This window comes from Scyliorhinus torazame, chromosome 10 (assembly GCF_047496885.1).
Source record: "Scyliorhinus torazame isolate Kashiwa2021f chromosome 10, sScyTor2.1, whole genome shotgun sequence".
Lineage (NCBI taxonomy): Eukaryota > Metazoa > Chordata > Chondrichthyes > Carcharhiniformes > Scyliorhinidae > Scyliorhinus > Scyliorhinus torazame.
Genome location: NC_092716.1, coordinates 89876735 through 89890849, shown reverse-complemented (window position 1 = coordinate 89890849; position 14115 = coordinate 89876735). Strand labels below are relative to the sequence as shown.

Here is a 14115-nt window from a genome sequence, read left to right as displayed (position 1 = left end):
ATGTTTAATTCACCCAACAAGCACGTCTTTCGGGACTTGTGGGAGGAAACTGGTGCACCCGGAGGAAACCCACGCAGACACGTGGAGAACGTGCAGACTCCGCACAGACAGTGACGCAAGCCGGGAATCGAACCTGGGACCCTGGTGCTGTGGAGCAACAGTGCTAACGACTGTACTACCGTGCTGCTCCAGCAGCGTACCACGTGGAACACAATCAATTCCAATGAAAAACGGAGCCGGATTCACCAGGTCCGTGATTGACACTCTGGTGTCTCACAAGCTGCAGCCACATATACACCCCGCGATCCCCACATACACACCATCCCAGCCAACAAGATGGCAGCAAGACGCATGGCCCTGAGATTCACTGACGCGGAACTGGATACCCTGCTAGATGCTGTGGAAAAGAGGCGGGCGACCCTGTACCCCGGGGTGGGAAGGAGGCCATTCATTGTGCCTAAACGTAGGTGGCAGAGGTAGCCAGTGCCGTGGGCAACATATTCCGGACTGGTCAGCAGTGCCGGACAAAACTGCATGACCTCCTCAAGACGAGAGTGAGTAGGCAGCCCTGGCACCAACCCCAATCCCACACACCCTGGCCACTGAAGCCACCAGCTAAAAAGCCCCATGGCTGCATATGTCGGACTGTCTACTGCTGTGCGTTTTCTGTCCCCCAACCGCGTGGAGGAGCAGGGGGTGGTGCCGGACCTGCGCACCGCCCAGGCAATACTGTGCAGGTGGCGTCCGCTGTGGAGGCCTTGAGGGCGAGAGTTTCGGCCATGGATCAGAATGTTCAAGGCCTGGGGCACTCTGTGCAGGTGGTGACCGAGGCCCAGGACAGGGCAGCCCTGTCACAGGCAGCCATGTGCCAGGGCCACCTGGGCTTTGCAGCGGCGCTCCTGAGTGTGGCCCAGTCACAGCTGACCGATGTTGCACAGGCACAGAGGGAGATGGCCCAATCACAGAGAGAGATGGCACAGTCATTCACTGATATGGCACACCCAGAAGGTGGTGGCACAGTTGCAACGTGATGTGGCGCAGTGCCAGACGAAGGTGGTCCACTCCCTGTGCTCCATGGCCACGAGCAGGCAGACCCTGGTCAGGGTGGCAGTGAGCCTCTAGGACTGGTAGTGCCAAGTGACACGGGAACCTCGGGGGTTAGCTCAGCTCGCACCTGTGGCGTAAAAGCTCAGGGCGACCGTCACCTTGATGGCCACCGGTAGCTGGTGTCCTCCACCATTCCCCCGTGGTACCAGGTGCTTCATGATCCGGCAGATATGTCGCACTGTCCCCCTGCTCATTCGGAGTCTTCGATGGCATGCCCGGTCCGGCAGGTCCTCGAATGACAGATGCAGCAAGTACACAGGAGGCCTCATGCGGCACCTCCTCCTCGGCCTGTTGGGCTGCTGGCTCTCCGTCCTCAGGGCTGCCTCCTGTTCCTCTGGGGCAGGCTCCACTGCTGCAGCTTCCTCCTCCTTGAGCAGCGCCAGCTCGTACAACTGCAGTGCATCACCCAGGGCTGCGGTCACTAGGAGAAAGGCCACCATTGCTAGTTGAATTCCAATATCCATTGTCTGCAGGGGTAAAACCCGACATATTAGCATGGTGCGCACCCCCCTGCCCAACCTGGTCGACTGGGCTACATGGTGGCCCTGGTTAGCATTGCGGACCCTGCATGTCCCTATTCCCTGGCCTTGTTGGTGCACCATGGGACCTCTGGCCCTGCTGTCAGGGGTACCATCGGCTGGCACTGCCCTTTCCAGTGGTAAGCTCCGTGGCCCCTGCCCGGTGCCCCACTGTAGGGGCTGATGTAGGCGTTGCCCTTGGGCGGGGTGCGTGATGCTCTGCCGGCAGGTGGTGGCCGGTAGGGGTGTGGAGGGTGCGGTGCGGGGGTGGTGGGCTGGAGAGTGGGGTGTGGGGTGGGACACCCATATGACCGGTGTCACTCTGTGGAATCAGGGACCAAGGTGGGTGGTCAGTGGGGTGCGCAGCAAGATGGCTGCCTTATAAGCGTGGCAATGGCGGTCCATGGCTGGACAAAGCCCCAGTGTCATGGGGGGGTCACCACGGCCCGTCTCACCCAGCCCCGGCCAGTAGCAGGACTGGCAGCCTAAGGTTGCATTTCTCCGTGTCCTACGACTTCTCTCTCCCCCATCAGCCATGGCACCTGTTTCTCAATTTTCAAAAGCACAAGTGAACCTCCCCACCAGGAATTTTCCCCCAGTAGAGGCGGAGAATGCAGAGGCCCTGGAGAATATCGGGTCAGGCCTGCTAATGGTTGCAAACGCCGTTTACTGTACGTGTGGAGTGGAACACATTGACGCCACTGTCGAGGCATCGGAGAATTGCGATTTGCCGTGAACCCGGTGTCAAAACCGATTCTCCCCCCAATCGCCTTTCCCGATTTCGGCGTTGGCCAACGGAGAATCTCACCCAATATTTCAGCTCAATGTTTGGAAGATGTTGGGGCGGGACTCTCTGATCCTGAGGCTAAGCGTTGACGCCGTCGCGTTTTACGATGGCGTCAACAGGCCCCTAGGGGCAGCGATCCTGAACCCTACAAGGGGCCAGCACGGCACTGGAGCGACTCACGCAGCTCCAGCTGCCAATACCGGCGTCAAACGGGCGCCGCGGGTCTGCGCAAACAAGCGCAAACGCGATAGTTTCCTTCTCCGCGCGGCCCCGACGCAGCGTGGCGTAGAGCTACAGGGGCCAGCTGCGGAGTTAAAGAGGCCCCCACCAGGAGAAGCCTGCCTGCCGATTGGTAGGTCCCGATCGTGGACCAGGCCGCGGTGGAAGCCCCTCTCCCCTGGGGTCGGACCCCCCCCCCCCCCCACCAGACCGCCCCCTGCAGGATGGACGCCGAGGTCCTGCCGGGTAGGACCACATGTGAACAGCACCGGCGGGACTCAGCCTATCTCGGTGGACACTCGGGCCATCCCGTGCGGAGAATCACCGGGGGGCCCCGGCGAAACGGCAGACCAGCGTCACGTGAATCACGCACCCCCCCCCCCCCCCCCGGCGATTCTCCAACCCGGCCCGGGGTCAGAGAATCCTGCCCTTGGAGCCTTAACAGCCTTCAAGCAAATGTTGTCAGGCCAAAGTTTGGGGCTGTAGAATGGGGTGGAAGAAAGAATGGGGAGATCCACGCCACCAACTTTTGTGTCATTTGCAAATTTTCTGATTTTACCCTCCACATTCACATCTAGATCATTAATGTACACTACAAACAGCAAGGGACCCAGCACCAAACCCTGTGGAACACCACTGGACACAAGCTTCCAGTCATAAAACAACATTTGACCATCACCCTGTGCCTCCTGCTACAAAGCGGGCGGGCCGTAACGGCGCCAAAGAGTGGCGTGAACCACTCCGGCGTCGGGCGGCCCGGAAGTTGCAGAATCCTCCGCACGTCCGGGGGCTAGGCTGGCGCTGGAGTGGTTGGTGCCACGCCAACTGGAGCCGAATGGCCTCCGCGGGCCGGCGCAAGTTGGCGCATGCGCAGGAGCGCCGGCGTGTTCCCAGAACTGCTGCCATGTTTCCTGCGCATGCGCAGGGGGTTTCTTCTCCGCGCCGGCCATGGCGGGGCTTTACACAGGCCGGCGGGGAGGGAAAGAGTGCCCCCACGGCACAGGCCCGCCAGCAGATCGGTGGGCCCCGATCACGGGCCAGGCCATCTTGGGGGTCCCTCCCGGGGCCGGGTCCCCCCGAGGACTCTGCAGGCCGCCCTCAGAGCCAGGTCCCAGTGGTACGGACCTGGTCTAATCCACGCCGGTGGGATTGGCCGAAAACAGGGACTGGAGAATGGCCGGGGGGGGGGCCACTGCCAACGGTCCCCGACCAGCGCAGCGCGATCCCTGCCCCCGCCAAAAAACCTGCGCCGGAGAATTCGGCAGCCGGCGTCGGACCGGTGCGGCGGGTTTCACGCCGCCCCCCGGCGTTTCTCCAACCCGGCGGCGGGTCGGAGAGTCCCGCCCGAGGTATGCCATCCACGACAATCTCTTTGGCAGCTGTAAAGAGGGAGGGAGAGATAGATTAGTCCTTTAGCAGTAGCTCTTCCCTGTGTATCTGAAAGATAAATCAGTCCTTCACTGTGTCTGAAGCAACAGAAGAAATAAAGAGAGAGGAGGCAGGATGCTCAAGCTGGATTTTCATTAAAAAGCAAGGATAGAAGTGAAAACACTTGGATAGCATAAAAGTAATTAAAAGAATAAAAGAATAGAAGGTTGCATAGAGCAATGAAATACAAATAGAAAATGGGAAGATTCATCAGGATAACCACCATCTGAAAAGAGAACATGCTCTACTGAAGGATTAATATTTGCAAGTTGTACAAGATTATGAGGGGGCATGGACAGAATGGATAGGGTGCAGCACTTCCCCTTAGTTGAAAGGTCAGTTACGAGGGGACACAAGTTGATGGTGCAGGAGGTTTAGGGGGGACTTGAGGAAAAACTTTTTTACCCAGAGGGTGTTGACGGTCTGGAAGGCACTGCCTGGGAGGGTGGTAGAGGCAGGTTGCCTCACATCCTTTAAAAAGTACCTGGATCAGCACTTGGCACAACATAACATTCAAGGCTATGGACCAAGTGCTGGCAAATGGGATTAGGTGGACAGGACATGTGATTTTCATGTGTTGGTACTGACTTGATGGGCCAAAGGGCCTCTTCTATGCTGTATTATCCTTTGAACCCAACTCCCACTCGCTTCTAACAGATACGATTGCACTCTGAAAGGTGAAATCAGGGGCGAAATTCTCCGGTATCGGCGCGATGTCTGCCAACCGGCGCCAAAAATGGCGCAAATCAGTTGGGCATCAGTCGGGAATTCTCCGCATCTTGGGGGGCCGAGCCCTAACGTTGAGGGGCTAGGCCCGCACCGGACTGATTTCCGCCCCACCAGCTGGCAGAAGTGCCCCGCCAGCTGGCGGGGAAATGACATTGCCGGGCGGCGCATGCGCGGGAGCGTTAGCGGCTGCTGACGGCATTCCCGCGCATGCGCAGTGGAGGGAGTCTCTTCCGCCTCCGCCATGGTGGAGACCGTGGCAAAGGCGGAAGGAAAAGAGTGCCCCCACGGCACAGGCCCGCCCGCGGATTGGTGGGCCCCGATCGCGGGCCAGGCCGCCGTGGGGGCACCCCCCCGGAGCCCGCCCGCGCCGCCTTGTCTCGCCGGTAAGAGAGGCGGTTTAGTCCACGCCGGCGGGACAGGCATCCTAGCAGCGGGACTTCGGCCCATACGGGCCGGCGAATCGCTGGGGGGGGGGGCCGCCAACCGGCGCGGCGCGATTCCCGCCCCCGCCGAATATCCGGTGCCGGAGAATTCGGCAACCGGCGGGGGCGGGATTCACGCCAGCCCCCAGCAGTTCTCCGACCCGGCGGGGGGTCGGAGAATCTCGCCCCATATATTGTTCATAATATATTTTTTTTAAATTTAGAGCGCCCAATTATTATTTTTTTCCAATTAAGAGGCAATTTAGAGTGGCCAATCCACCTAACCTGCACATCTTTGGGTTGTGGGAGTGAAACCCATGCAGACTCGGGGAGAATGTGCAAATTCCACACGGACAGTGTCCCAGGGCCAGGATTCGAACCCGGGTCCTCAGCGCCGCAGTCCGAGTGCTAACCACTGCTCCACCGTGCTGCCCTCTTTTGTTCATAATATTAAATTAATGGCAGACTGCTTGTTTCAGAAGTTGGAAAGTGCTGAGTCTCTTTATACCATACCTGGCCACAGACCAGAAGCTGCTTGTCCTCTCATCGTCACAGAGCCATAGACATTTATAGCACAGGAGGAAGTCATTTGGTTCTTTGTGTCTATGTGGTTCTACGCTAGAACAAGCCCAAACTAATCCCAATGTCATGCATGTTCTCCATAGCTCTTGTATCTTCCTGTGCTTCAATATTTATTCATTTTATCTTTAAAAGATGGAGTTGTTTCTGCCGTGGCAAAGTGCTCAACTCTCCAAAAGCCTCCTGTGGAAAGAACCTCTCTCCTTCTGGCCAATTCTAATTGATGACTCGCCCCAGTCGGAAGAAATAGTTTTTTCTTGGTCACTGAATCTTAATTTCTCCTGAAAGCTTTCTTTATTCAAATGGATGTAGTTTTAGGACTTCAGTTCTATCCTTATAGCTATGGTTTTTCATCCCTGGCAGCATTCTACGTTCTATCTCTCTGTGGCTTTGATGTCCCTTTTTCAATGGGGCAACCATATGCAGTACAGCTAGGGACGAGCCCTTTTTTTTTTAACAAAAATTAATTTAATTCTTTACCCTTAAAAACACACAGAATCAGGACGACAGGGGTGGCACAGTGGTTAGCACTGCTGCCTCACAGCGCCGTGGACCCGTGTTCGATCCCGGCCCCGGGTCACTGTCTGTGTGGAGTTTGCGCATTCTCCCTGTGTCTGCGTGGGTCTCACCCCCACAGCCCAAAGATGTGCAGAGTAGGTGAATTAGCCACGCTAAATTGCCCCTTGATTGGAAAAAAAAAGATTGCGTACTTTAAATGTATAAAAAAAACATGAAGAATAAAACTGCTACCAGCTCACTGTAAGCACCCGACCCAAGACTGGAAATTCTCGCCCGAGGTCAATGGACCTTTAAACGGCCCTTCAAATTTTCTGTCCCGTCTGGGACAGTTCCCGCAGCAGGCGGGGTCCGTAAAATTTTCTGCTGCCGTCCTCCTGTAATTTTATCTTCTTGCTTCTAATCCCTCTCCGGTTTTCTTCTGTAATGGGATGAGGTGTTGTGCCCCACAGATATTTCCACGACCACCATCTGCTTGCTGCCTATGATCAGCTGGCAGGAGATGCATATTGTATAATGGGGGGGAAGGTACTGGCTCCCTCTGGGTCCAGTGACACAAATGTTGAATTGACTGTGCCACTTAATTCTTCAACTGGTCTGCTCTTTTTAAAACAAAATCCATTATTTCCAGTTTGAAAACCGACGACACCAAAATGCGCTTTAGGAGGTAAATCTTCAAATCTTTCTAAAGAGACCCTACTCTCCTCCTCACAGGTCGAATTCGAATGTATTAATTCCAAGAAACAAAGAAAGAAAAAGAACTATAAGAATTCCGGAATAATTGTCGTTAAATCCTGCAAGGTAAAGATTTTCTATCATTAAAATGCAGCCCTTTTGTTTAAAATCTAATTGCATGAGAAGGTTAGCAACTAACCGTCTATTTTAATAAGATTTGAACAGCTTTTAGCACACTAATTATGTAAATGATATGTGAAGATTGCCTCAAATAGCATGACCTGTGATTATAATAATGTGTAAATTAACTCATTATGTATACAGCTGGTAAATTATTTTAAGATATGTAAACAGGGCCAGACAAGTGCTCACAGTTGTGACTTCATTTGTTTCAGGTAACCAGAGATTACTCCTTCTTGGATTATATCCTTGGCGGTTGTCAGCTTATGTTCACTGTGAGTACAAGTTTCGCAATCTTCCTTGACCTTCCCTCATGATTTTTGTTGTCAATGGATAGACAATTAGAGGCAAACATGTGCATGTTGACCTCAGTCAGGCCCTGATGATCACCTTCAAATGAACCGGAAAGTACTGACCTGCTGTTACAGACCACAAACTGCAGGGGTGTATGTACCTTCATGGATAAATGACCACCCGACCTCTTGGCCCATACTGTGTTAGTAAAATTGACTGACTGGGAGTCAGCTGAGGGGTGATGGTGGTAACATGGCTGGATTGGTAATCCAGAGACCCAGGTTAATCTTCTGGGGACATGAGTTCAAATCCCATCAAGGCAGCTGGTGCAATTTAAATACAGTTAATAAATGTGGAATATAACACAAGTCTCGGTAATGGAGACCATGTCGACTATCATTGATTGTTGTAAGAACCTGACTGGTTCACTGATATCCCTTGAGGGAAGGAAATCTGCCATCCTTTCCAGGTCCAGCCTACACGTGACTCCAGACACACAGAATTGTGGTTGACTGGTAATTGCCCTCTGCGATGGCCCAGCAAGCCACTACGTTAAAGGGCAATTAGGGATGGGCAACAAATGCTGGCCTTGCCAGCTGTGCCCACATTCCATGAAAGAATAAAGGAAAAAAAAGTCTTGCTTTGTCTGATTGGACATATTCCTGGAGGTGTCATCACATGATTTCTTGGTTCCAACCACACTACCATCGGTCCCCAAAAATGTCCAACCTGACAAAGCAGCACCGTTCCATACTAAGAGTAAAAAGAACAGACACTTTGGCCAGGATTCTCTGGGGCTGCCGTCATGGGATTTGCGATGGCCCACTGAATCCTACCTCGGGCCAAAATTGGAATTTGCGGGGCAGCACGGTGGCGCAGTGGATAGCACTGCTGCCTCATGGCGCCGAGATCCCAGGTTCAATCCCAGCTCTGGGTCACTGTCTGTGTGGAGTTTGCACATTCTCCCCGTGTTTGCGTGGGTTTCGCCCCCACAGCCCAAAGATGTGCAGGGTAGGTGGATTGGACACGTTAAATTGCCCCTTAATTGGAAAATATTAATTGGGTAGTCTTTAAAAGAAAAATCGGGATTTGCGGCAGACATCACACCGGTCACAGGTCTCCCGGTCCGCCCTGCTGGCCAGAACGGGTTCCCCGACGTCCCAGCTGAGCTTCCCGCCCTGACCCAAGGCTGGTTGTACGTCTCATTAATGGACAGTATGCCCGATTCGCTTGCCCGCTGCAGAACGCTCCAACCCCCTCAGCCTAGAGTCCCGCTGGCGTGAAATGGGGCAAGTCTTGAGGAATGTGAACGTGGTGGCTACCAGTCCGAGGTGTGACAAAGCGGTGAGTATCCTCCCAACAATTGCCTCCAGGGTGCCGAAGGGGGTCTTTCATGGCAGGTGGGGGTCAGGGGTGCGTGTGCTAGGCTGGAGGAGCTCAGGTTGTGGGATGGGGCTCGTTTGGCTGCTCTTCCCATCTGCAGCTTTTAATAATAATCTTTTATTGGCACAAATATGAAGTTACTGTGAAAAGTCTCTAGTCACCACATTCCGGCGCCTGTTCGGGTAAGCCAGTACGGGAATTGAACCCGCGCTGCTGGCCTTGTTCTGCATTACAAACCAGCTGTCTAGCCCACTGAGCGAAACAAACCCATTAAACAGTCACTCAGTACCTTAGAAATACATATATCTCATAATAAATCTGTTGAAACATTTGGTCTTGCCTTTATGTATCCTCGCCAATCTGAGAGCTTAGCCCTAGAACAAGTGGAACAATACTGGAAGTTTACTTGTTGATAGATGATAACATCATCGTTCTCATTGTTAGCGGGAATGGATCCAAAAGAATCACTCAACACTTCGATCTGCTCTGAACGTCAAACAGTTTATTGATTTTACATTGGCGGGCAGCAAGCCGCTGGGTTTACCATGCACCTCTCCCCTGAACATAGAAAATCATCAATTCTTATACAATTTGAACAGTTACACAGCCCACCTCAGCTAGACACAATCCGGTCGTAACAATTATTGGTTATTATTGGTTACTGGCGAGGCCCCAGCACCGATCCTCCAACCAGTGATGGGCTAGCAGCCGTGCCACATAAAACGCACAGCCTTCCCGATATAAACGGCTAGAGAATTGCCGGGTCTGTGTCCGCACATGCGCACGGCGACGACCTGCAGCGGTCGTACAGTACAAAATGGCGCCAGCCGCAAGCAGACCCGACCTGCCAGATAGTGCCTCCTGGAGACCCCGGGCCACCCCCCCCCCCCCCCCACCAGTCCCCCCAGCCCTTGCCGAAGCCTCCCCCCGGCCAGCATGACGGCTACCCCTCGGACGTGGTGGCGCTGGACACAGTCCGCAGCCGCCACGCCGGGTTCACAAAAATTGAGAGCACACGTGTCCCGCGCGGCCGGGAACTCGGCCCATTGGGGGCAGAGCATCTGGTAGGGCCTTCAGGTAATGTCCTGAGGCTGTCCCAACGGCCTGCGGTGTACTTCCGCTTTGAAGGGGGCGGAGCATCCGAAAAGAGGCACCGTCCCCAATTCGGTGATTAACAGGGATTCTCCGCCCGATCACCGATTACGATCTCGGCGTTGAACAACGGAGAACCCCGCCCATTTTCTCTGTCAGACACTCTTTATCTTGCCAGCTTTTTCAGAAACTGCCATTCTGTTCACAGGCAAAATCTTCCGAACAAAACTGCTTTGAGAGAAGCTGTTGGTCCGTCCATAGTCGAATCTTTAACTGAGCTGAAACTCAACACCTGACTGCTTCAACCTCTTGCTACTCCCACTAACTACATCCTCTCACTAAATCTAAAGACAATGGGGTGAATTCTCCACCTCCCCAGCCGAGTGTTTCTCGGCGGTGAGCTATCGCTGTCAGCGGGATTCTCCGTTGCGCTGTTGGCCAATGGGATTTCCCATTGTAGCCACCCCATGCCGTCAGGAAACCCATGGGTGGGGGTGCGCTTCTGGCAAAACGGAGAATCCTGCTGGCGGCGAATTCACCCCAATGTCTCTAATTATCTCCTCCTCAGGGAGCCTTCTGCATATAAACAAAATCCCATTGGCCCAACTTTTACGATGCTTTAATTATCCCTTGTAGCCAAGGGGTCTACTTGTCTTGTAAACCAGGATTTAAAAAAAATAATTACTGCAGCAGTCACATGCTAACCCAGACTTTCAACTCTTACTACAACAAATACATATAATACAATACCTGAAATTCCTGCATGCACCGCACTTTTCCTGGAAGTGTGGTGGAGGCAGGTTCAATTGAGGCATTCAAGGGGGGCATTATATGATTATTTGAATGGGAACAATGCGCAGAATTACGTGAAGATGGCAGGACAGACCAAATATCCTCCTTCTGCACTGTAACAATTCTGTGATGCAATGTACCTTTCCTGTTTGGGACTGGAAGTCAACTCTGGCTGTGCTGCGGTTTCTGGCTTAATTTCCTGGAGGCTGGAAAATGTCATATGTTTCATTTGTTGAACAGCCTGTCACATGTCCGTTGCAAATGCTGAGCACGTCCATCAAAGTCAAATGTCTCGTCTCCACCTTGGGGAATACCGGCACAAAAAAGCAAAAGCATTTCTCTTCTTCAGACCAAATTGAAAGAAAAAGCTTGTATTGATATAGCATCTTTCAGGACCTCCGCATGTCAGACAGTGCTTTCCAACTAATAAACGCACATAGTGCTTGCCCCCCACACACACACACTTGCCTACACTTCTGCCGTCACATTTTAGATGAGTTTATACGTAATATAAAATATGTCTGCTAAATGAATTGTGTTGAAGGAGGAGATCAATGCATGGTTCCTTATTAAAACCTTGCTGCGGTGTGTTCTTGTGCCTTTTGGTTCGCAGATGTTGGTAATAATCACGCTTTAAGCTTGGAAAGATGAAAAATGTTTATGTAACACCATACTGCTTTGTACACAAGAAGGACCGGTTACACAACGAATCAGTCTCTAGTGCCACCATGAAATGAGCCCCCCTGGAGCACTTACACATAACAATTAGTTCCTAGCTAATTAGTTCCTAGCACTTTACAGATATTACAACAATATTTAACACTTGCTTATCCTATATAAGAAACAATAAGGGGACAACTCCCATCTAAACCTCCTCACGTCAATATCTGAAAACTAGTAACTGCAAAAAGCAAATCAAGGTAATTAATAACTAGAAAACTAGAGCTTTTCAGCTGAAATAATGAATTGATATTATATTTGGGGCTGTTTACCACTTTGTAACACTAGACTTTTTGACTTTCCTATCTTCAATCATTCTGCCAACCCCCTTTACCTTTGGGAGTGTCTTCACTGGCCTTGCTTTACCTTTGGGAGTGTCTTCACTGGCCTTGCTTTACCTTTGGGAGTGTCTTCACTGGCCTTGCTTTACCTTTGGGAGTGTCTTCACTGGCCTTGCTTTACCTTTGGGAGTTTCTTCACTGGCCTTGCTTTACGTTTGGAAGTGTCTTCACTGGCCTTGCTTTACATTTGGAAGTGTCTTCATTGGCCTTGCTTTACCTTTGGGAGTGTCTTCATTGGCCTTGCTTTACGTTTGGAAGTGTCTTCATTGGCCTTGCTTTACCTTTGGGAGTGTCTTCACTGGCCTTGCTTTACGTTTGGAAGTGTCTTCACTGGCCTTGCTTTACCTTTGGGAGTGTCTTCACTGGCCTTGCTTTACCTTTGGGAGTGTCTTCATTGGCCTTGCTTTACGTTTGGAAGTGTCTTCACTGGCCTTGCTTTACCTTTGGGAGTGTCTTCACTGGCCTTGCTTTACCTTTGGGAGTTTCTTCGCTGGCCTTGCTTTACCTTTGGGAGTTTCTTCACTGGCCTTGCTTTACCTTTGGGAGTGTCTTCACTGGCCTTGCTTTACGTTTGGAAGTGTCTTCACTGGCCTTGCTTTACCTTTGGGAGTGTCTTCACTGGCCTTGCTTTACGTTTGGAAGTGTCTTCACTGGCCTTGCTTTACCTTTGGAAGTGTCTTCACTGGCCTTGCTTTACCTTTGGGAGTGTCTTCATTGGCCTTGCTTTACCTTTGGGAGTGTCTTCACTGGCCTTGCTTTACCTTTGGGAGTGTCTTCATTGGCCTTGCTTTACCTTTGGGAGTTTCTTCACTGGCCTTGCTTTACCTTTGGGAGTGTCTTCACTGGCCTTGCTTTACCTTTGGGAGTGTCTTCATTGGCCTTGCTTTACGTTTGGAAGTGTCTTCACTGACCTTGCTTTACCTTTGGGAGTGTCTTCACTGGCCTTGCTTTACCTTTAGGAGTTTCTTCGCTGGCCTTGCTTTACCTTTGGGAGTTTCTTCACTGGCCTTGCTTTACCTTTGGGAGTGTCTTCACTGGCCTTGCTTTACCTTTGGGAGTGTCTTCACTGGCCTTGCTTTACCTTTGGGAGTGTCTTCACTGGCCTTGCTTTCGAGGTAAAACAATCAATAACACACCCAACCAGTCAAACATAAAACCTGGCTTATCAGGTATTATTTTGCAGCTTCCACAGATCTATATCCAGCCCTTGATAAATGGCCCATAGGAACAGAGGAATATAATAGTAGGAGTTGGCCATTCAGCCTATCGAGCCTGCTCCACCATTCAGTGTGGATCACCAATATGGTACAAGGCTGATCACCAACTTAGATGCCTTTCCCCCCACATTATCCCTAGATCCCTTCATGTCTTTGGTGTTTCAAAATCTGTCAATTACTGTTTTGAACACACTCAATGACTGAACTTCCACAGCCCTCCAGGGTAGAGAATTGCAAAGATTCATGACCCTCTGAGTAAAAGGAATTCTCCTCACCGTGGTCCTAATTGCCATCTCCCTTATTCTGAAAAGATGTCTCCTGGTTCTAGACCCTCCAACCAGGGGAAACATCTTACCTGCATCTACCCTGTCTTTTACCTGCATCTACCCTGTCCATACCTGCATCTATCCTGTCTAAACCTGCTTCTACCCTGTCTATACCTGCATCTATCCTGTCTATACCTGCATCTACCCTGTCTATACCTGCATCTACCCTGTCTATACCTGCATCTATCCTGTCTATACCTGCATCTATCCTGTCTTTTACCTGCATCTACCCTGTCCATACCTGCATCTATCCTGTCTAAACCTGCTTCTACCCTGTCTATACCTGCATCTATCCTGTCTATACCTGCATCTACCCTGTCTATACCTGCATCTATCCTGTCTATACCTGCATCTATCCTGTCTAAACCTGCATCTACCCTGTCTATACCTGCATCTATCCTGTCTTTTACCTGCATCTACCCTGTCCATACCTGCATCTACCCTGTCTATACCTGCATCTATCCTGTCTATACCTGCATCTACCCTGTCTATACCTGCATCTATCCTGTCTATACCTGCATCTATCCTGTCTATACCAGCATCTACCCTGTCTATACCTGCATCTATCCTGTCTATACCTGCATCTATCCTGTCTATACCAGCATCTACCCTGTCTATACCTGCATCTACCCTGTCTATACCTGCATCTATCCTGTCTAAACCTGCATCTACCCTGTCTATACCTGCATCTACCCTGTCTATACCTGCATCTATCTTGTCTAAACCTGCATCTACCCTGTCTATACCTGCATCTATCCTGTCTATACCTGCATCTACCCTGTCTATACCT

General features: G+C 51.6%; 1 protein-coding gene across 5 annotated transcripts in view; it reads left to right on the top strand.

Annotated features, from left to right (window-relative positions):
• The window catches only part of cpne2 (copine II), a 464844-nt gene that overhangs the window by 149203 nt on the left and 301526 nt on the right, over positions 1-14115 (top strand). For all 5 annotated transcript variants that reach the window (XM_072518405.1, XM_072518404.1, XM_072518408.1 and 2 more), the window contains 2 exons: positions 7020-7106; positions 7376-7435. In XM_072518405.1, coding sequence (XP_072374506.1) covers positions 7020-7106; positions 7376-7435 — 147 coding nt within the window. The remainder of the gene's footprint in view (positions 1-7019; positions 7107-7375; positions 7436-14115) is intronic.